Here is a 22008-nt window from a genome sequence, read left to right on the forward strand (position 1 = left end):
GGTACATCAGCACTTATCTATTTTCAATGTCTATGAAAGAAACCAGAGCAAAAATAGTCCTGCTTGGATTATTATCTGGACTCAAATGACAGTCTCTTTCTGGCTTTCAAGACAACTCGTTTTGTGTAGACACTTAGCAGCACAATTTTTGCATTCTGTCTGTGGTATGTGCTGAGAAATGGCCAGTTCTTATGTTGGAGAAGGCACCATAAAGATTGAGAAATCTCCTCTTGATGAATCACTAAACTCTCCTGTGAACATTCCTTACCAGAGATAATCAGATGCACAAGCCAGACAAGAGCCAAGAATGGAAATGACCGCAAAGTCAATGACTTGTCCCCTAGGACTAAATCCCCACCACCGAGGCTCTTGTCAGCTAAGATGCAGGGACCAACCCCAGCAAGCACCTAGTGTGACTTGCCAATCTGACCTCTCATCAAAGCTGTGGTTTTGCTGGGACCTGAGGGGGAGCCGGACTGTTTTTGGCTGGCTTACGGTCTTTGTAAAAGTCAGTTGTTTGTCATCTTAATTTTTAGAAGCATGGAATTTGAAGTTCTGGCCAAAAAAACTAACAACCTTGTACATTGCATGTAGCTTTCATAACAGATGGTGGTCTGGGAGGTTGATATTTTTCAAAAGTTGATGACTTCACGGCTTGATGTCCTGAATGAAGTTGTTTTCTCTCAGATAGCATTTCAGGAATGGAAACTTTTGATCAGGAGGAAGACCTGAGCTGAACCCAAACTTGAGACCTAACTTATCTGAGTTTTTGAGATTCTCTTCCAAAGAAAACTGTATACATATATTGTTTTAATATATATGTGTATGTATGTATGTATGTGTGTGTGTTTGTGTGTGTGTGTGTTTGTGTGTGTGTGTGTGTGTGTGTGTGTATTTGTTGGCTTCTGCACATCTGTACTTCTTGCTTTCTTCGTAGGGAGTGGGAGCCAGACTATAACAAGAGAAACTGTTATCTGAAGGACTCACAGTCCCTGGGGAGTTACAACAGCCAACCCTACAGAACAGCCCTAGGTGCCTCCCAGAAACTGCATAAGCTTTGCATAAGCATTTGTTCTGTGGGGTGCTGGTCTGAACTGACCTCGCTCTTTCAAGGAACAAAGAGGATTCTTTCCCAGAGAAAAGGATTTTGACTTTAAAAGCAGCTATTCATGGTACAGTCTTTGTGCGAATGTGGTTTAGAGTGTTACTCCCAGGAGAGTAGGATAAAGAATGCTAAAGCTGGGAGGCACCTTCAAGATGCTGGGGTCCACCTCCCTCGTTTTACAAATGAGGACTCTAAGACCTCGGTTAAGAAGGCATGTCCTGAGCTCAAACAGCAAGTCAGTGGCTAAGGTGTCATTAACTCTTATATTTTCTTCTCCCAAGTGAAAATAGGCTACCTCTTACCCCGCCCCATCCCCAGCCACCTCAGTGTCCGTGTTTTGTAGCTAGCACCAGCCTAGTACCTTAGATTTTATTCTGGAACATTCCTACCACACCAAGCTATTATCAGCCAGAATAGAAGAGAAAGGTGTGAAATGATTCACATGAATGCTCAGTGGGCACCTCCTCTGATGACTGGCACCCCAGTCTCCCAAGTACACATCACCCCAATTCCCTAAGTGCATTCTGCCTTCTCACTTAAAAAGCACAATCTTTTAAAGACGTCATAGAAAGAAACATTGACTTACCCTGATCATGGACCTGAAAACCATCCAGCCTATTTATGTCTCAATGCTCACCCCTCAGGGAGGCATCAGTGAGATCTAATCCACAGGGCATTGACCTAGGAAGGCAGTGGTCCACCATTCTCTTCCTCCAAGACCCTCCTAAGATGCCCTTACGACCTTGAGAAAATCGTACTCTCTTCCTGAGACTCAGTATCTTTGTTTATGAGGTATGAGATTCCATCAGCATATCCGAAAGTGTATTCTGAGAAATACAGGTTCCACAGAACCATTAAGTGTTTATTTAAAAAAAAAAAAAAATTCCCCATGGGTGTATTAAATCAGTATTATTTATTTAATAAGTATCTTTCATTTATCTCAATAAACATTACTTAAAGAAGTTGGGGTTTTTTTTTGTTTTTTTTGTTTTTTTTTTAGACAATCACATAAATTTGGCCAAATCCGGACTAAATAAAATTAAGTTATTTCATTGCAGGACTTATCCAGAGCCTTCACTATGAAAATGTGCCTTGGAAAATCTCCAAGCACAGATGAAATATATACTATTTCTCAAATATATTTGGCCACAATACCTTTTTAAATCAAGCGCTCTGCCTCAGTTTGGCAAGCACTCTGCCTCAGTTTGGCAAACATGGGACAGATGATCTCTCAAACCCTGTGGAGTTCTAGCATTGTGCTTCTGTGCACCCTTCCTTGATATGCCTGGTAGCTCTGTTTTCTAAAATAATAGATGGACCCACTTCCAGGTTTTTCTCTCTCATTATCAGTGTGATTCTGTTTGCGTTTCCTCAGCTTATGTTTTTTCAGATGCAGAAAGTTATGTAATTAGCTGTGAGGTCTCAGGCCATAATTTGAGAAATGTTTCCCACTTAAATTAAAGGCTTTGCACGCCCACCCAATCAGTAATTGCGTGGATCTTTCAAAACTCTCTGCTGGCTTCATTTAATTGTTAAACATTAATTTACTGGGGGAAATCTTCAAAGACAGAGTAGTGAGATAGAGGAAGCATGGCTGGTAGGACAAAATATTAATAGATGGCTGAAGCAAAACAGTAATTCTTCCCGTCTAAGCTTGCAGTCCTTGGTCGGGTGGAAAAGAAATAATCGCTTATTCTGGGATGATATAGGTTTCATTGACTTAAAATGACCTAAAAGCAGCCAGAGGGGGATTTACTTTATCTTTATCTTTTCCCTGAGGAGAAAGAAAGAAAAACAGGGTTTTGTTTTTTACATCTGAAAATACCCTTTTCCATGAATGTTTCCAAAAATGTTAGTTAAATCCGTTTGACGAAGACCAAAAATTAAAACGGAAAAATCCCTTTTTGCCAGCAGTGTTGTTCATGTAGCCATTTAGCTCAGGCCCCGGTGCAAGGAAGGACTCCTCACCTTCTTGAGCATCTGAGTTGAGGCTGGAGATGTGTGGAGTTGCCATGGTGATTGCTGTCAACAAAGGTTACCCCTGGTGGAACCTCTTTGGCCCCATGACCCACACACAGAGTTGGAATAATAGACTCTGTAAGTGGCTTCTGCTCTGCAAATAGAGACAGGGCTGGAAATCAATTATTAATGAGCTGGGCGACATTGACATTCATCCACATTTAATAAGCACAGCCCAGCAACCGGAGGGGAGCTGGGTTTTGCCCAGCAAAGTCTCACGGGTTGATAGGAAATTCAGAAAAAAAGAAAAAGCTGGGGACAGAAACCCAAAGAGAAAGAGATGATAGTCTGTCTATAGCCTCTAAACAGATTTTAATTTGTATTTAGATTTCTCTGCTTGACATTCCTTTTGATACCAGTTTTCAAGTTTTCATCCTAAATCAATTCAAGCTTTGACAGGCTGATCATACAGAGCTTCTCCTCCCTAGTACCTCCCACATGCCTACCAGAGAGACAAATCTAAGGTGGTGGGGTTTGTTCACGATTTGGGAGGGGGAGAGCAGTGTTCTGATAGACTAATAGACGCAGCTTTCATTTGTAGTTCAAAAGCCCATTGGTTTATTTTTGGACTTCTTTGCAGAAAAGTAAAATGCTAATGAAACATAACAGCAAAAAAAAGTGTTGAAATATGTGTCACCACTGCATGGGTTCTCCATGCAGAAATAAGCGGGAACCACTCTGGGTTGTCTTTTTAATTCCCTTCCAAGGCAGCCTGTGATTTCTTTATATCTGAAATAGTGCAAAACTGCATTCGTACTGAACCTAGAGGCCTACCTAAATTGCACATGCAGCTTTCATGGGAAGGGTCCTTGCTTTATTTAAAAATACATCTCTGCTCTGAAATGGGAGTGGGAGGGCAGAGACATTGAGAGATTTTTAGAACCACTTCACGGATTGGTAAACTGGGACCTGAAGGAATAAGCTGACTATGAAATTGGTTCAACTGACCTTTGAATTAAAAATGCCAGTCAGCCGGCCAGGCTTTGTCAAGTCTCAGGCCTGGCATTTCACCACTCGATACTCCAAAGGCTTTTCTGGAGTCTGTCACTTCAGAGGGGGAACCGTCCTCTGCTTCTACACCCCCCAAACCTGTCCTAACTTCTAAGACCGTTCCTTCAGCAGACTTGTCATTCTAGACATTGATTCCCTGTGGCATGCAACAAGGCCGTAAGGGGAGATTTCTCGGGGAAATGTGGCTGCTGGCCCACTGGTCCGCAGAGTCACTCCTGTCGGTGGAGCCCGCCCCACCTCCCGGCGTGCTGACAAAGGAGGCCAAGGTGCTGGGCAGAGACTGGAGTCAATTAAAGGCTATGACTTGGGAAAAGCCCTCCTAGCATCTCCTTTTTTAATCTGGACCTTTTACCTTTTGATATTCTAGACGCTTTTCTTTTGCGCTCTGTCAGCATAGACTTTTTGAAGGTGACTGATGTCTCAGGTCAATAATTACATGTGGCAAAAGTTCTTAAGCTACAGGTTTAGATGCCTGTAATTTCAAGGCAAAAGCTTGAGGTTTCACAGTCCCTTCCGGTGTGGTTGAGACATTATGCAGAGGGGGGTGGGAGGCCATCAGCATGCTACCGACGGCAATCTAGGACCTGCCCCCACTTCCAGCAGGGTCTCTTGATATCTGAGTGGGAGAGTAGGGGCCTCCCCTGCTCCAGCCATTGCCTACACCCCTGTGTTTAGTGTGGCCCCTCTGCAGAAGGCAAGAAGTTCACATTCTTTAAGTTTCAATTTTTATATTTCACGATATGTCAGTTTATGACTTCAACTCCTTAGACAGAGACTGGTAAATCTGAATTCTGTAAGACGTTATCCCAGGCCCTGCATCAAAGTCAGCTTAGTGGAGCAACAAATACTTATTGGGCTCATAACTATGCTGTGGTCACAGTGCTAGGGTACAGCAGTGAACTGTATAGACGGGGTCCTTGTCCCCATGGAGCTCACGGTGGAGCTGACAAAGTCAGGCAGATAGATATGTGTGAGAAGTGCCAGGAATGGGTGGGTGGGTGTGAGGGCCTTGGGAATAAGGGCGAGAAATGTCTAACTCAGACCAGGGCCTCAGGGAAGACTACCTGGTGGAAGAGCTGCTGTCTAACCTGAAATCTGAAAGGTGAGTTTAGTAGTCAGGTGCAAGGAGAGAGCTAGATGAGAGAGTGGAGGCAGCTGGGATGATGAAAGAAGCTGGAAGAGGTGAAGTGGCCTTGTGCCTTTCTCCTGAGAACAATGGGGAGCTAGGGAAGGGTCTTTCTTACCCAAGGGAGGGGCTTAATCGCTTTTATGTTTTAGTAAATTCACTCTGGCCGCACTGGGGACAATGAGTTGGAATTGGGGACTTTAAACTATTGTTTTGTGTTGTTTTAATAACAGGGACGGAAGAGGATGTAGGGTGGGGGAGGTGGTCTCGCCCCCTTTCCCAGATCTCACGGGGCAGGGAGAGGGTTTAAACAGCCTCATTCCCATGCAGGAGCCTTGTTTTAGTCTCCTTTTCCACTGTCATTTGCTGCCTGTCACTAGACCCTCAGTTTCCCCAGAAGCGTGTGTCCTGGGTATAAAACTTGTGCTCCAGTGTCACTGTTCAGTTGTAGCTTAGGATGGACTTTCACTTTATTCTCTCCCTGCTCCCAGCTTCTTTTTCTAAAATTAATATCCCCAGGCCCGCACGCGCTCACACACTCTTGGCCATCATCGAATTTGGAAGGCTGTCATGTAGTAGAATCCTGGCAAGCTGGCTTACAGTACCCACTTCTTTTTGTAGTTTTCTGCTTTCCAATATTCCAAGGGCTAGTTCCCCTGTCATTTGGTAGAGGGGCCTGGTGAAATAACAAGTCGGGCAAGATGAGGGGGAACATGTGTCAGCCCCACTCGGAAACCTGGTGAGGAAATGAAGTTCCGAGGCACTGAAATAATATGCTGATGTCATACGCAGTGTAATCCTGCATTCTGGCTACACCAGGGTGAGTTATGGCCACATGTCCCCCAGGCTGTTCCAGATGCTAGACTCCAGTCACTGGATTCATTGAGGGTTCCACATCTCTCTACCCTTACGTCTTCCACTAACCATGATGCCTAACTATTTTCTCTGCACGGGGACCCTACTGTTCTATTTGGGTCCTGGTTCTGAAATGACTGGGGAACCTCATGTCATTGCTTGGTGCTAACTTCAGATCGTAGCCTGACTTCAAGAATAAGAGTGAGAATCTGAATGAGACCGCAGATAACACTTGCTACTGCTTATTGGGCTATTGCTTTGTGCTAGGCTCTGTGATAAATTCTTTAGTGGGTGTTATCAGCAAATCCTTCCGTCCATCCAGTGAGAAGTCCCTCTTATCCTTTTACAGCAAAAGCAATGGCTTTACGAGATGATTTAACTTGCCCAATGCACCTGGACAGTTCAGTGGTAGAGCTGGGAGTTCAAACCCAACACCTGATCGTAGAGGCCACTTTCTGCACCACCGTTTACCCACTGGGTGACCGCCGCTTAGGGCTTTACTTTCTCTATATCATCAAAATAATATGGAACCTTTAGTTCACAGGAAATTGCATAAGGAACCTCGAGACATAGAAGAGAGAAAGTGCAGAGCTGTCCTAGAGGACTTGTGAGTATGTGAGTCATGGGGAAAACAGGGGTATCCTGAGACCCTCGGCAAGTCACCCCCCCCCCCAGGAGGGGCACACACTTTGCTGTTTTGTTAGCTGTAATCTTGACATCCACACACCAGCCCCGATAGTATAAACTGCCACTGGTTCTCCACCACTCTCCTCATCCCCCTAACCTCTTATCACCTCTCATTTTCTCATCCCTTCTTTGCAATCTTCTACTCTTTGGTTCCTTTGCCTCCTTTTGTCTGAGACAACAGTCATACGGAGAATGGGATCAGAACTGGGATGGGAACATGATCACCCGCCTTATAGGGTGACTATGAAGATTAAATGCCAAAACACTCAGCATGTGTTCGGCCCGATGTCTGGCACAGAGCACTCAACAAGTGGTGGTTCCTAATATGATTGATAGGAATATTGCCATTATCGTTGAGGACATAGAGGGGAGATAGAGATGAAGAGTCCTGAGCCCTGGTCGGAATCTCCTGTCACATGCTCCCCCCCGCCCCTCATCCCACCTCCGGAATCACTGAAGCGTGCTACTTGGACTCAGCCTCCATGCCCAGGAGACCTCTGTCTCCTGTCTGTGACTCCCCTGCTAGACTTCACTTTGTCTGTGACTCCCCGGCTAGACTTCACTTTGTCTGTGACTCCCCTGCTAGACTTCACTTTGTCCCCTGAGGACACATTTTTTTTTTTTTGCTGGCCAAGAAAATAGCCCTGTTAGATGAGAAATATAGTTTGGGAAAATGAGGCCTTACCCTGAGCTCCTTCCAGCCTTGACTCCCATGTCTGTGCAGTTTAGCCAGGCTTGTCAGCTGGGGAGATGTTTTCTGACTCATGTCTCAGGGTTCCAGGGAGAAAGGGTATTATTCACCAATGAAAAGGGTTTTCGGAGTGGGGGACGGGGGCTGGGGAGAGCATCTTTCCTGCTCTGTAATGAGCCCTGTGAGAGCAGGGACCATGTCTTTCTCAGCTGCTGCTATAATCTCAGCATGTAACATTGAGTCAGGCTCCTGAGAAGGGTTTATTAAAATATTTTGAAGTAAACGAAAAAGTGAGCCCATTCACCAATATCACGGCACAAGTGAGGAAGGCACCCCACGCCACCTTTATGTCCTTGAGGTGGGGGTGCAGCTTGAGAGGGACCTGCAGTGAGGCTGAGCTTGACCCTGGCTCCATCATCACTTAGTACCTGTGTGACACACTGTGTGACCTATTAGGTTCTTGGTGGTCTGTCTCAAACTAGAATGAAAAGGGTACATATTTAAAAGGGACTTGGGGAGTATTGATGAGTTACTGTATAGAAGCAGCTTTAGAAACTATACTTAGCACCTGGTTTGTGCTCAAAAAGTATCTTCGTGATTATCACACACTTGAGATATTAGATGGAGAGGTTTGCTTGTTTGTTTGAGAGCAGAGATGAGTCTTACTGAGTTTGGTACTCCAGTGTTAGCTCATGTCTAGCACATAATAGGAGTCCCTATTGCGGGTGATGCTTGTAATGATAAAGGGAAAGTAAGTATTTAGTGTTGGTCCTTAGGTCAGAGGGAGAGGCCCGTACAGCGAGAGGGGCCCTGATCAAAGCACTGAAAAGCTGAGCGATTTAACCCAGGTCTCCCTGTACGTTGACACTGAAGCTGGCACAAGGCCGCGGGTCTAGGAAGGACTAGACATTAGCCCTGTGGCCCTTCTGTTCATGTGAGGGCTTCTGCAAGTCGCAGTTACTTGGGAATGCCCTCCTGTCTTTAAACCGCAAAAGAGATCCGAGCTCCTGTGGAGGGGATGGTGTTGCTCCAGCGATCCTCTTGTGTGGCCCTGGAGTCTTGGGATGAAGCCGCCTCGGAGCTGGACCATCTGCACGGAAAGGCTGAAGCTTGGAGGACAGTTCCCTGGGTTTTCTTTGCCAATTATTTTACAAGCATGTTTAATGACTGCGAAATTTCCAAGCCTCTCATTCAAACCAGTGAGAGGAGCCCCCCCAGGTCTGCTTGGTGCCTTGAAATTTTTCAAATATGTTGAAGCTGCAAAGAGAGAAGAGAGAGATTGTGTCCTATCGTTGCCGGTGGTGGCCCAGAAAAAGCCCAGCTTTCTAAGAAAGACAGCCAGGCAGGGAAGTAGTTTCCATCCCGAGCTGGAAGTGCGGGCCTGGCTGAGAGTTCCCGTCGGCAGGTTGAAATCAGGGGGAGAGTCACCTCCTTTCCTGACTAGATCACGAGTATCGGTGATTTGTGCGTGTGGTTATACGCCAGGCCACCCTTTATCATCTTTTTAAAGGGAACCGAGGATCTTTGGGGACGTCTCTGTGCGCTGACATTCTGCGAGCAGGAAGTGGAAAGTCATTACTATGAAAAATGGCAGCAGGGACACAAATGCGCATCAGGGGCAGACAGTGGACTGAGCAAACACATTAATGTTCAAGGGGCAAGGGAGGGGTGGCTCATCATGTGGAGGGGTCGGTTTCCTTTCTCTAGAAGCTACTCCCAATGACTGCTTTACAAGATAAGAAACACTGTGCTTGCTTTGGCAAGGGTTCCTGCTCGCGACTCGAGGGTTGCATCAATTCATTCCGAATTGTGCTGGTAAGCAGTGGGAATCTTGCCTTCTGGAGAATTACTGCTCCTTAAAGACATCCTGGCCAGCAAGCCCAGCCTAAGGAGTAGCAGACCAAGGCCCCCAGGGTGGATTATTCACTTATATTCAGGTCTTTCCTCTTGGTTCCCTCCATGCCTCTCCGCCCCTCGCCTGTGACTCTCTATCGAGGCAAAAATCTAGTCAAAGGAATGCAGGGGCAAGAGACTTGGAAAAAAATCAGAGAAGGAATCGACTCAGAAATGCAACATAATGAGGTTCCCTGAGCAGACTTCAAAAGGTCAGTTGGGCTCCAGAGCCTCATGTGATGACCTCACAATCAAACTATTCCTTCATAGTCCTGTTAGAATCCAAATTGTGCTCCTGTGTGAGCCGGAAAGGTGTTCTGGTGGGAGCACAGCCCACCCCCACCTCCGAACTGCTGCCTGCAATAACTGGGCATCGTAACTCTTTTAACACTTGGATTTGATTTTCTAGGGAAGATGAGCCAAGTTCCCATGCATGGGCGCTCCACTTCCACCCATCCCTTCCATCTCATTTCCCTGCTCTTGAGGCCCCAGCCTAATGCAGGGAGACGCTGTGGCTTTTGGTGCCAGTAATCTTGGAGATCTTTACTCCTCAGCTGAAAATGGAGTTCTTGTAAGGAGATATTTGTAGGCTCTGACTACTGAAGATGAGTGGAGGGAGAAATGGGGCTCTTATTATCGCAGATCTTTCAGGAAGTGGTTGTGCTGCTGTCCAGTCCCGGAGTACCACGGGCTGATCCAGATGGAGAGGACACATGTCAGATGCTTTGGCCACCCACTGGGGGCCAGCCGACTACGGCCCATGGCCAGATCCAGCCTGCCACCTATTTTTGTTTTATTGGATCACAGCCGCACCCATTCATTTACTTACTGTCTATGGCTGCTTTCATGCCACAATTGCAGAATTGAGTAGTTGTGACAAAGACCATAAGACCCACAAAGCCTAAAGTATATACTCTCTGACCCTTTACTATCTTGCCAACCCCTGGCCCACACGATGGTTTTCATAAACCTGTAAATCCCTTATGTCCCAGAGTAAGTTATCCTTGGTTTGGGATCAAATAAGATGGCAGAGGCAGCTCAGTTCTTAAATTGCAGGAAAACCACTCCCATACTCATCCATTGAGTCATTCATTCAAGGAATGTCTGCCACGGGATATTATTATCAGTGTCATCATCTCCATAGTCCCTTCCCCTGAGGAATTCCCAGGCTATGGGCCACAACTACTGTGGAGAAGAGGAAACTTCTGGACAAATCATTGACTGTTAAAGCAAGACAGATCTTTTGTTCTCATGTAGTCCAATGACCTAATTTTACAGATGAGGAACTTGAGGCTCAGTAAAGGGAAAGTCTTGTTTCAGATCACAGCATGAGTTAACGGTAAAGTTGGAACTAGAACCCTAGTCTCCTGGGCCAGGGAACTTAGATCCTAATAGATGGCTATTTTTTATCTTGTGTATTACTTCTGCATGTCTTCTGAATCTGGTCAATAGTAGAAACCAGTGGTCTTGGAAGCATTTTGGAGAGCAGCAGTTGACCGTGTGACTCAGCAGTTTCTCTCTCTGAAGATAAGTCCCTGGTTGCTTCTTAAGTGAGGCTGATTGCAGTGGTTATTCACATAAATTGCACCTGTCACATCTCTGCACAATGCCAGACCAGGGGTAATGTGAGCTCCTTGTAAAAGGAACCCGTTTTTTCCAGGGTGATTATAAATTAGATATGAATGTAGGCTTAGGATCCTGGCAGACATTCTCCCAGGGAATTCTTAACTAGCATATATTTGCAGAGTAACCTTTGCAAAGGTTAGGCTACTCTTGGAACTGAAATACAACTTTGAAGTTTAAAAATTTCAGTATATTTTGAGAATATAATAATCCCAATTCTCTTTCCTCTAAGACTTTCTGTACATGCCCACTGACTTACTGTAGGACGAGTCAAAACGTGATCTGTGCTCCGAAGGGTCATCCAGGGGCTCATTGGAGAACTGACTTATGTTCGGAGCAATATGCAAGGATATCTTGGGTTTAGAATGTGGGCTGCTTAGAGTTTTCTCCAACTCTCAAGAATTAAATGTTTGTGACTGATGCGATTTGACAGATAGAGAAAGAAAAAGCCAAAGAATACAAACGTAAAGTTGAAGGGTAGACACGCACTAATAGTAAACAAGACAAGATCACAGTGGCTCTGGCCTGAGTTCTCTCACCTCCAGATCTGAACACGCAGAAACAAAGTCACATCAGTGTCAAAGATCAGCACCTTCTTCTGCCTTTACTATGACACCCTTACTAGCTGTGCAACCTTGGACTTTGCCTCTCTGAGATTCACTTTCCTCATCTGTTTAAGGCAGTGGTTCTCCATGGAGAGCAATCCCCCCAACCCAAGGACATTTGGCCAAGTCTGGAGACACTTTTTGGTTGTTTGGTTGTCAAACTAGGATGCCACTGGCATCTGTGTGGGAAGAGGCCAGGGATGCTGCCAAACCTCCTACAATTCACAGGACATTTCCCCCATGACAAAGAGTTATCAAACAAAGAAGTATTGGCCCCAAAAGTCAAAAGTGCTGACATTGAGAAACCTTAATTTACAGGAGGAGACTAGACCTTGTTCACCATTGTATCTGTACCAAACAGTACATATCTGTCACATAATGGACAGGCAAGAAATATCTGTTCAACTAATAAACCTATGAAAATATATAAATAAACCTATGAATATATGTATAATTGGCTATTGTAAGAGTGCTAAAAAAAATTACCAAATATAGTATCTATGCACAGTTTCTGGCACAGTGCCGGGCACACAGTAGGTATTCAGTAAAGGGTAGCTCATGATGATACGATAACGTTTACCTGAATTTGCTTCATGCTTGTTCTAAATAAGAATTCACTTGTTTTCATCCTTTGCCAAGATAATAGGCAGTCTGAGCAGGCAAAAAGACCAGTGGGGCTTTTACAAATATTGGTTTACAAAGAATCTTTTTTATCTTGTGTTTTCCAGATAGGTAAGCCAAGGGCCACTGGTTGTGCCTTCATTTCCGCTCCTTTTGGCAGACTTTCCCTAGGCTGGGTTTTGTTTCTCTAAAATTATTGTTTCAGTGCTTTGTTGTTGTGAAGGAACCTGTTGGTTAATATTAATGCATTTTTATCTTGGGCCACTTCCTTCCGATTCTCTTTTCCAATCTGCCATCATATTTTGCTTCATGCTTTTTAACATCAGTGCTATCTGCAGAGCAGAGCCCTTTCATGTACATATCACCTCTGAGCCTTAGAGCAGGCCTGTGGGGATGTTATCTCCTCTAGTGGACAGATGGAGAAACTGAGGCTCAGGAAATTAAATGACTGCTAGTCAGTAACTTCTGGCTCCTCTTTATTACCCACTCCAAGGGTTTGGGAACTACAAGAGATTTAGAGACAGAGGTCAGAGAAGGGTAAGCGACTTGCTCAAACCCACATAGGAAGCAGTACCCAGGAAGGTCTCCAGATGCTTCCATCTTGTCTTTTTTAGCCCTTATTCTCCCCCACCTATTCTTGGAGATCATTTTGGAATTGGATCTCTCATTCATTCACTCAAGGAAAACTCATTGAGTGCCTCTGTGCTCTGTCATGATGTGATGGGAAAACTTCTGAGTTTGATCTTGTTCTGCCACTTATCGCTAGGCAGCATTTGCCTGAGTTACTTAATTGCTGCGAACTTCAGATTTTCTTATCAGAAGTGGAGATGACAATTCTTGACCTATGTCATTAGAGTTATCATGACAGCCTAAAATGATCAAAGCAATAGAATGAGGTTGCAAACTGAATACTTATGAGGATTTCTCTACCCTCTCTTTTCTTTCTCAACCCCTCCCTCAGAGTCTAGAACTGGCAATTTTAGCACTTCTGTTACATTGGCACATGATTATATGAAGAAAAACAATGATAATAGCGATGGCTAATCTATTGAGCCCTTATTTCTATCAAGGACTCCACTAAGCACTTATGTGTATGATCTAGTTTAATCATCTCAGCACCTCTATATTTTTAGTCTCTCCATCTCACAGATGAGGCAGTTGTGGCCCATAAAGGTGCAATTCCTTGTTCAAGATTGCACAGCTAACCGTGAACCAGGCCAGGATTAAATTCAAATTCAGTTGGGTTAAAAGCCCATGATCTTTATTCGTTTACTTATTTATTAAGAACCTCCTAGTGCCAGGCACCGTACTAGGCTCTGATTGGTCCTGCAGATGCTTCCTGAAACCCCATCCCCACTCAGGCAGAACCAGGCTGGCAGGGCATCTCCTCCTTCTGCAGGAGGTGTGGAGACTTGTGTGGTTCCACTGGCCCTCAGTCCCATCAGCTGTGTCAGCTGGTCCCTGGGAAGCGGATGACATTAGCACCTCCAGCTGAGAACAGCTGATCAGCATGGAGGGAGAGCCTAGAAGGCTTGGCTGAGCTACATGGCAAAATCTGGCATGCGAGCAGCACAAGCAGGGTGATTGTCTACAGAGCGTCCTGAAGACCCCGGCCTGGGAACCAGTCCCCTCATGCTTCCTGAGCCACTGCCTGCCAGAGCCTACCGTTTGGGACTTTTGTTCCTCCTGGCTCATCTTAAGGGGTTTCCTCAGGACAAAGTTACTTCATGGCTTGAAGGCCACAGGGATTGAAATCTGTGCGGAAAAAACAAAACCTGTTGGGGGCTTTCATAGTGCAAACACAACTGTTGCCTGTGGACAAATATTGACTTTTGGTGCTAACTCTTTTACGGATGGCCACCCTTGGGAGAGGCCTGTTTCAGGCAACTGAGCACTGTCTGCTCAACCAGGTCAAAGGGAACCAGAGTCAAGGGGAGATGCTTCTTGGACCTCAAATGACTCTATCCGCAATAGACCGCATCAGTCTCAGTGAACAAGCAGCTTGGAGTTTGGTACTGTTGAGAGTGTTAATACAGCAGTCCACCGTGACTCCTGTGTTAGTTTGCTAGGGCCGCTGTAACAAACAACAGAAATTTATTCTGTTGTTTAAAACAGAATAAATTGTGGCTTAAAACAACAGAAATTTATTCTCTCACAGTTCTGAAGTCTAGAAGTCCGAAATCAAGCCCTCAGTAAGGCCATACTCTCTTTGAAGGCTCTAGAGGAGAATCCTCCCTTGCCTCTTCCTACCTTCTAGAGGTTGCTGGTAATCCTGGGCGTTCCTTGAATCACAGACACGTTACTCCACTCTCTGCCTCCATTGTCACCTGGCATTCTCTCTGTGTGGGTTCTCTGCGTCTCTGTGTCCAAATTTCCCTCTTCGTACAAGGACACCAGTCATTGAATTAAGGCCCACCCTAATCCGGGATGACCTCATCTTAACTTGATGACATCTGCAAAGAGTCTATTTCCAAATAAGGTCACTTTCACAGGTACCGGGAGCGAAGACTTCAACATATCAACACCACTGCCTGCAGGGCTGTCTGTCCCTCAAGGAACCGTTACGTGCCTCTCCATGGCCTCAACAGCTGTCTCTATCCAGCCTCCACGTTGCCCCAAGGGGACCCTTTCAAATCACGCATCCGGCCAAGATCCCCCTTCAGTGGTGTCCCACTGCCCTCAGGGAAGCGCTCCCAGTGGAGCCGCAAAGGCCTGCATGGCCTGGCCTTGATTTCCTCACTGCCCTGCCACTATCATTTCCCCTTCCACATTCTGTATTCAGCTGTCCTGCGGGCTTACAGCTCTCTGAGTCGGCCTCGGGTCTGGCTCTATTTCAGGCCTTTACGTCTGCTTCTTCAGTCTGAAAGCTCCTCTTCCTCCTACTTATCATTCCTCACTTTCTCAACCTGGAAGGCACCTCTTACAAGGAGTCTTTGCTGACCCTCCCTGACAGGTACCCCCGGGCTCCTTCTTTTGCCTACCCAAGGCCTTAGCTCACACATCACATTGTATTACAATTGTCTCTACTGTCTATGGCCTTGACTTGGCTGCAAGACTTTAAGATCTGGGTCTATATCTTATTCCCTGGTCAAATCCCCAGTCCTAGCTCATGGCCAGCCAAAATAAATGCTTCTTGAATTGAATAACAGATCGAATGAAAAAAGGAGAAAGTAAACAGAAAGCAAAACTAATAACAGTAGCTCAGCTGCCTTCCTAATTTTGTGAAAATTAAAGGAGACTTTTCTGCCTTTCTGCCAATGACTACCTAACATCACATTCAACGAGGAAACAATGCTCAGAGAAATTTTTCAGAGAGACTGTTGTTATGCCAGGGTTTGGTCAGGGCTGAAGATAAACCAGAAAGGCAGTTTTGAGTCAGTCTTAATTTGTTGTCAGGACTGTCCAGCCTTGGGCCGTGCTCAAGGTGACTGTAGTACCTATGGCCTTCTTTTGAATTTTCAGCCCGACTTTCTTTCTCAATAAAGGAGGGTGGCCACAGAAAAAGCAGGTAAACTGAGCTAATTTCTTTTGCTTTGGCACATGTGTGGTGTAGCTCTTTTGCATGATTGAACATTTTGGCCCACTGAAGAATAAAAACTGTAATCCCCCCCTTTTTTTTCATTGTGTTTTGCCAAAACAAGCTGTGAAAGAATGTAAAATATATCATTTTGTTGGCACCCGTTCACAAGTGAGTCAGTGAGCTCGCTCGCATTTACAACTAAAATCGGATTCTAACCTCCCAAAAATTTATGACAACTGCTCCTTCTTGTGGCTTAAATGTTGACATATAATTAATTTAGGATTTCTTCCTGAGGCTTCCTGTCCAGGTTTGTACCTGCCACAGAAATATCCTTGAAAGTTTATCTAACAGCTGGAGCCATGAAAAACCCCTGCTGAAGCTTTGTAAAGCGGGTGGGCTGTGCCAACGGAAAGGGCCCAAAGAGAAAGGCTGCGGCTGCCAATGTGGCTGGCTGCCGGAGTTGCCCCAGGTCAGACGCATGGAATTTGCAGTTGAGAGAAAGGTTTGGGTTCCTTCTGCCTCTGTTCCCTCCAGGCTCCTGTGATGTGCTTCCTCTTTGCTCTGCATGCTTCCTTTCATAAAGATGACCGGGCCCTGGTCCAGACCATGTAGAACCTTGGCTTCGAACATCCCAGACTGGTACTGTCCGCACTCTGAATCAAGCTGGTCCTGATGCCCGGCTCTCTGCAATGTTTGGGCTAGTATAGAGAGGGAAATAATAAGAACTACTGGTAATCGAACACCTATTACATGTCAGACACAGGTCTAGGAGCTTTATAAGGAGAGCTCATTTTATTTTATCTTCTCAAACAACTGGAGAGGTTCAAATGATCATCTTCACTTTGTAGATTAAAAATAAGAATAATAAAACTGAGGCTCAGAGAGGTTAAATGACTTACCTGAGGTCACCCAAACTAGAAAGGGGAAGAAGAGATGGGTGGCTCACATGTGAAGACCTCCTGTTAGGCTTTGTCTCATGGTAACCCTCTGAGGTGGGCAGTGTCATCTTTCCCATCCATCCTTGTGTGAGAGACTGAGGATCCACGAATGGAGTCATTCGAGCAAGTGATGCCTGAACTTGGACTGCCACCCAGCTTGGCTGAACTGCCGGCTCTCCACCATAGTGAGATGTAGGAAAACCTGGGTCTTGAGTCCCAACTTCCCTGTCGCATTTCAGCCAGTCTCCTCCGTGCCTAGGAGTGAGGTGCCCTTGACCTCACCTTGTTGGTTCCTAATAGCCTTGCTCCTGGAGGGTCTGAGCAGCACTGGCCGCTGATCCCGAGAAAGAGAGGCAGTCAGTGAAAAGAAGATATGTAGTTACTTACAATCTGTGAGTTCTTTCAGAAACCCAGCCCAGCCTGTCCCTTAGTTTGGGACAGTCTGAAAATGTAGCCCGGGGCCATGGCCAGAAAGCTTACTGGGTGAAGGTGAAGAAGGCCAGGTCCCAGTCCCACATTGGCCACCTTTTACCTATATGATCTTGGAGCAGTCCTGTCTCATTCCAACACTTCTTCAAATGGAGAAACTCAGCTGCCTCTGATCTGGTTCTGCTTCTACTAGTGATGTGACTTTGGGCAGGTTACTTAACCACTCTGGGCCTCAGATTTCTTAACTCTAACAAAGGAAAATAATCGTGCCTGGTTCACGGGATGATTGTGGAGACTAAGTGTGTTAATATGTGCATATCAGCGGTCCTCGACAGGGAATGTGGGGTGGGATCCCCCACTGAGAGGCATTGGCAATGTCTGGAGACATTTTCGATTATCATAACATGGGGGCGGGGTGGTCTACTGGCATCTAGTTGAGGAGAGGTTAGGGATGCTGCTATGTTTCCCACAAAGCACAAGACAGCCCTCCCCCCCAACAAAGAATTATGCAGTCCCAATTGCCAATAGTGCCAAAGTAGAAAGTCACTGCTATAAAGCATGTAGGACTGACTATTCCTGGTGTGTAGTAAGGATTTGATAAATGTTTGTTATCAATGGATTTGTTGAGCACCCACCATGTGAAAGGAGTGTAAGAAATACTGCTGTGAGAAAGACGTACACAGCCCATCCCCATAAAGACAGCTGAGGCTGTGATCAGATGTTAACCAAATACTAACACAAACACATGGTGCCAACTTGTTCAAACGCAAGAGTATGCAGGGGAAAGGAAGGAGAGAATGCTAAAGGAATGTTTGGCAAGAGGATTTCAGCGGTGACAATAGTCAGGGACGCCCCCTCTGAAGAAGTGGCATTTAAGCCGACATCTAAGAAGAAGCAGAGGCAGCCAGGTAAAGGGCAATGGGGAAAGTACTTCAGGCAGAGGGAACAGCATGTTTCAGAAGCCCTGAAGGGGACCCAGCTATGTGTCTCCTCCTGCAGTAAGAATAAGATATAGACCCAGATCTTAAAGTCTTGCAGCCAAGTCAGGGAAGGTGCGTGTTTGCAGAGATGGATTGCAATTTTGGAAGCATCTTGTTTTGTGTGTGTTTCTTAAAACCTAACCATATAAAACACAGAGTAGGTATTCAGTTGGGATCTACTATTATTGAACACATACTTGGACTCAAAGACCACATTTTTGTTGCCTGCTCCTAACCACACATATAGCACAAGATCAGAGGTACTGTTGGCATTCCAAAAATCTTATTCTGTAGCATTCCAGCCACTTTTGCTACTGACCAAGCAACCCTACCCAACAAGGAGAGATTATAATGATGTCCTATGTGCAAACCAAAATGGCAGCTAAGATGCCAATGGCCTGGCCCAGATGTCCTGAGAAAGTGTCATTTCGTTTATACTACGGTAAAAATTTCTTTTTGACAAAGCAGCTTTAGGTTAACTAGAAATCTCATGGATGAGAAGTCAAGTCCCATCAGTGTGAGTAGGTTGAATGTCAAGGTTTTCTGCAGGCCTTTCCGGGTTACCTATGAAAGGATAAGGGCAGCAAGGCAAGATTCTGTGTGCAGGGATTTACAGGCATCTTGGCCATCACTGAGGGAGGCTCTGATTTGGAGCAAGTCAAGCCTTGGAGTTATACTTTGCTAGTAAAGGCAGACCCTCCCTCAATAATCTTTTTAGCATCCCACTCCTTCAAAGACAACTTACACCCCAAAGCCCTCGTGCAGTCAGAAGACATGTGAATATCCCATCAGTTGCATAGAAGCAATAGATTGGAATCCTCCAGATAGTTCACTCAATCTCAGAATGATAAATGATCAATCATTGCATTCCTCCTAAATGAAATTAAGATGTTAAGATATATTGCTTGGGGCTTCTGGATGGGATTTCTGCAGTTGAATTTTCAGCAGAAAATGTATTGCTTTCGAATCACTGGGAAAGGGAGACATTCTGGATCTATGTTAAAGCAAAACATTTGACAGTGGGGAAGAAAGCTTCAGACATGTTAATTTTTTTCATATTTAAAAGTGATTAATCATCCCAAATACCATAAAGCTGGAAGGCCATAATGCAACCTCTTGGAGGTGAAGGAGGATGCATATGCCTTGATACTCTGAAGTGGAGGCTTTTGAAGGAAGCTGCAGGTGAGCTCATGATGAAAGACAAAAAGCACAGACCAAAAATCCATTTGAAAGGAGAGAGTCTGGACAAAACTCTAGGAATGCATAGAAATCCACAGACATATTTTTCATATTTTTCAATTAGCACTGTGCAAAACGAAAAGAAGGAGGAGGAATGATTCTCCTCCAGGAGGTATACGTACGCCATCGGAGATGTTACCTCCTTGGAAAGTCTTTCCAACCCTCCTGTCACACCAGGTCAGGGCCCCAGTGTGTTCCTATAAGCTGGAGATTTGACATCACGCCACGGCCCCACCATATACCAGCTGTGTGGCTTTGAGTGTGCAACTTTACCTCTCTGTGCCTGTTTCTGGAGCAGCGTAATGGGTTAATAATGGCAACCTCTCCAGAGTGTTAAGGACTGGATGCCATGAAACTAAAGTGTCTGTGCTCAGTGAATATTGACAGGTCATTCGTCTCCTTGGTATTTACCGCAATTTTAATTCATTAATCACATGTGCAGTTTAATTATTTGTTGACTATAATGTCCAACGTGTTCACTAGATGTGTATTTCATGAAGTCAGAGCTAGTTTCTGTCTCATTCAACCACATGTCTCCAGACCTTAGCATAGTTCCTGGTAGATGCTTTAAAAATTGTGGGAGGGAGAGAGGGAAGAAGAGAGAGAAGGAGGGAAGGAAGGAAGGAAGGAAGGAAGGAAAGAAGGAAAAAAGATCGAATCTCATACTTTTCAAAAAAATACAGTTTGAAGACAATATAAAATCCAAACTGAATTTGCCTTTGTGTCTCATTTAAGAACCCATTTCACTTCCAACTCTACAGACCAAACTGAGGTAGCTTTATTTCTTTATTTGCAGGTGGGTACCAATTAGGACTTACAGGGCTCAAAGATCCTGAATATTTCTTAAAAGCCTGACTTCCCTCAGCTAGTTGCTGGCCCATGTTTATACATTTTCCTTTCCCTTTTCCACCTCCCCGAGGAGACTCCTCCTCCCTCAAGAAGACTAGTTCTGTTTGTTTCAGGAAACTGATTTGTTGGTTGCTTAGAAAACACAAAAAAAGTTTGAAGCAAGTTGAAATTAAAGTACAGTTAATCAAATGCAAAACTCCATTCAGCCTCTATCTGCCAAAAATAAATAGTTTTTAAATGATTTTCAGATCACTGACAATGATGACTGTGTTTATGGCAGTGGGGTTGCCTGCCTTCAGCGGCCATCATTGCCAGCGTGCACCCAGCATTTAGAAATTAAACAAAAACACATTGAACTGGCTGCATTAGCTGTTGCCACATCAGAACGCTAATGGGTTTAGTGACCACAACCGACCCAGGCCAGAGTGTGTCAACAGCCAAAGGACCAACCTTGCTGGCTGTTTGTACTTTGCCCAAGTTGTTACAAGTTTAATTCTTTGCAGCTTACTTTTCCTGCTGTTTTGGCCTCTCCCCCACCATGTCTTAAAGAGCATAGCAGCCAGCCCAGCCACATGCAGGGAGGCCATGGGGCCCCTGACAAGAAGTCCACAAATGCAGACACTTCAACCTCTTGGGTCTGATTACAGATTAGATTAGGGCTCCAGAAGGTGCACTTGACTGTTCCCCTCCTCTGCCTCCAGCCTTCTGTAGCTAGTCACTTCTAAGATTCGTTCTGGAAAAGGCCCAACCTGAAGCAAAGGCAAAGAGCCTCTTGATTCACCACTCATCTGGAAAAGTGGAGTCTTCCTGCCTCTGTCCCCATACGAGAAAGCATGCTGCACAGCATTCGTGCCTTGACAGTGGTTTCTCTGCATTACACCCAGGTCTTCAGCCCTGCCTGACAAACTAGACCAACTGTCTCCATTTCTGGGCAGCCAAATCAAGTACTGGGTTGCAAGACCTTGGTGGTGAAAAGGTTAAATTGCTCAACCACCCGGATGTGTGCTTTCCTGCCCACACTTGCTCTTGGCCTAAGGCAGTGCCTGCTGTTTGGGGAGGGGGAAAAGGGAGGTCTGCCTGGACCCAGGTGGCCAGCAGGCAAACCATGTTATTAAGAAGCAGGGATCGCAAAACCTTGATCTTCAAAAGAGACCCCTAATTAGTCCCTGGCCTAAGAGTAAATGGCATTCCACCTCAGTGAGGCTGGGAAGGGGCCTTCAAATCCTGGGGACTAATTGCCATTATTGGCTCTATGAAGATCCTGTTGTAAACACTTGTCATCCGAGCCACTTCTGGTCAGCAGACTTGAGATATCAAATTGTTCCTTCGTGTTTCAAATTCTCCTAAATGCCTGGCCGGCTCCTTTTTCTAGGAGGGGCATCTCATTCTTACACAGGACAGCTTTCTTAGTACACAGACTACAGAGATGTCTCTGTTTCTCTGGTATGCTATGGCAAGATCATCCTAACACTGAATTCTTTCCAGTACGGAAATTGAAAATACATTTCACTTTATTCTCATTAGAATTTGAAAATGCTATCTCAAAAATCAACTTCAGTCGCAGGCAGACAGCATTTGTCATGAAGCTAATGGGGCTTAAACTTCAGGCCCCTCAATACACAGACCTTTTCCAGGACGCCAGGAGGGGCCCTAATGATGTATTCACGTGGCCATATACTTTTGTCAAGTTTGAAATAGCCAGCTGTTTGTATACTCCTTTTCTAACAGAGGGCCCACCAAATAGTATAAAACCGAGGTGTGCTCTGTAACACTTAGGTTTGTTTCTTACCTTTCACATCATGTTGCTTATGGAGGTA

The 22008-nt window shown here is 45.2% G+C and overlaps 1 protein-coding gene across 9 annotated transcripts in view; it reads left to right on the forward strand.

Moving 5' to 3' along the window:
* The window catches only part of ERC2 (ELKS/RAB6-interacting/CAST family member 2), a 941255-nt gene that overhangs the window by 907920 nt on the left and 11327 nt on the right, over window positions 1-22008 (forward strand). The window contains exon 17 of one of the 9 annotated variants that reach the window (XM_023537623.1): window positions 6654-6710. The exons of the other annotated variants lie outside the window; for them this stretch is intronic. Within the exon in view, the coding sequence (XP_023393391.1) occupies window positions 6654-6689 (36 nt within the window). The 3' untranslated portion in view covers window positions 6690-6710. Of the gene's footprint in view, window positions 1-6653; window positions 6711-22008 lie in introns of those variants that run through there. 9 annotated transcript variants of the gene reach the window in all.

The sequence above is a fragment of the Pteropus vampyrus genome, unplaced genomic scaffold, assembly GCF_000151845.1.
Source record: "Pteropus vampyrus isolate Shadow unplaced genomic scaffold, Pvam_2.0 Scaffold195, whole genome shotgun sequence".
Classification (NCBI taxonomy): domain Eukaryota; kingdom Metazoa; phylum Chordata; class Mammalia; order Chiroptera; family Pteropodidae; genus Pteropus; species Pteropus vampyrus.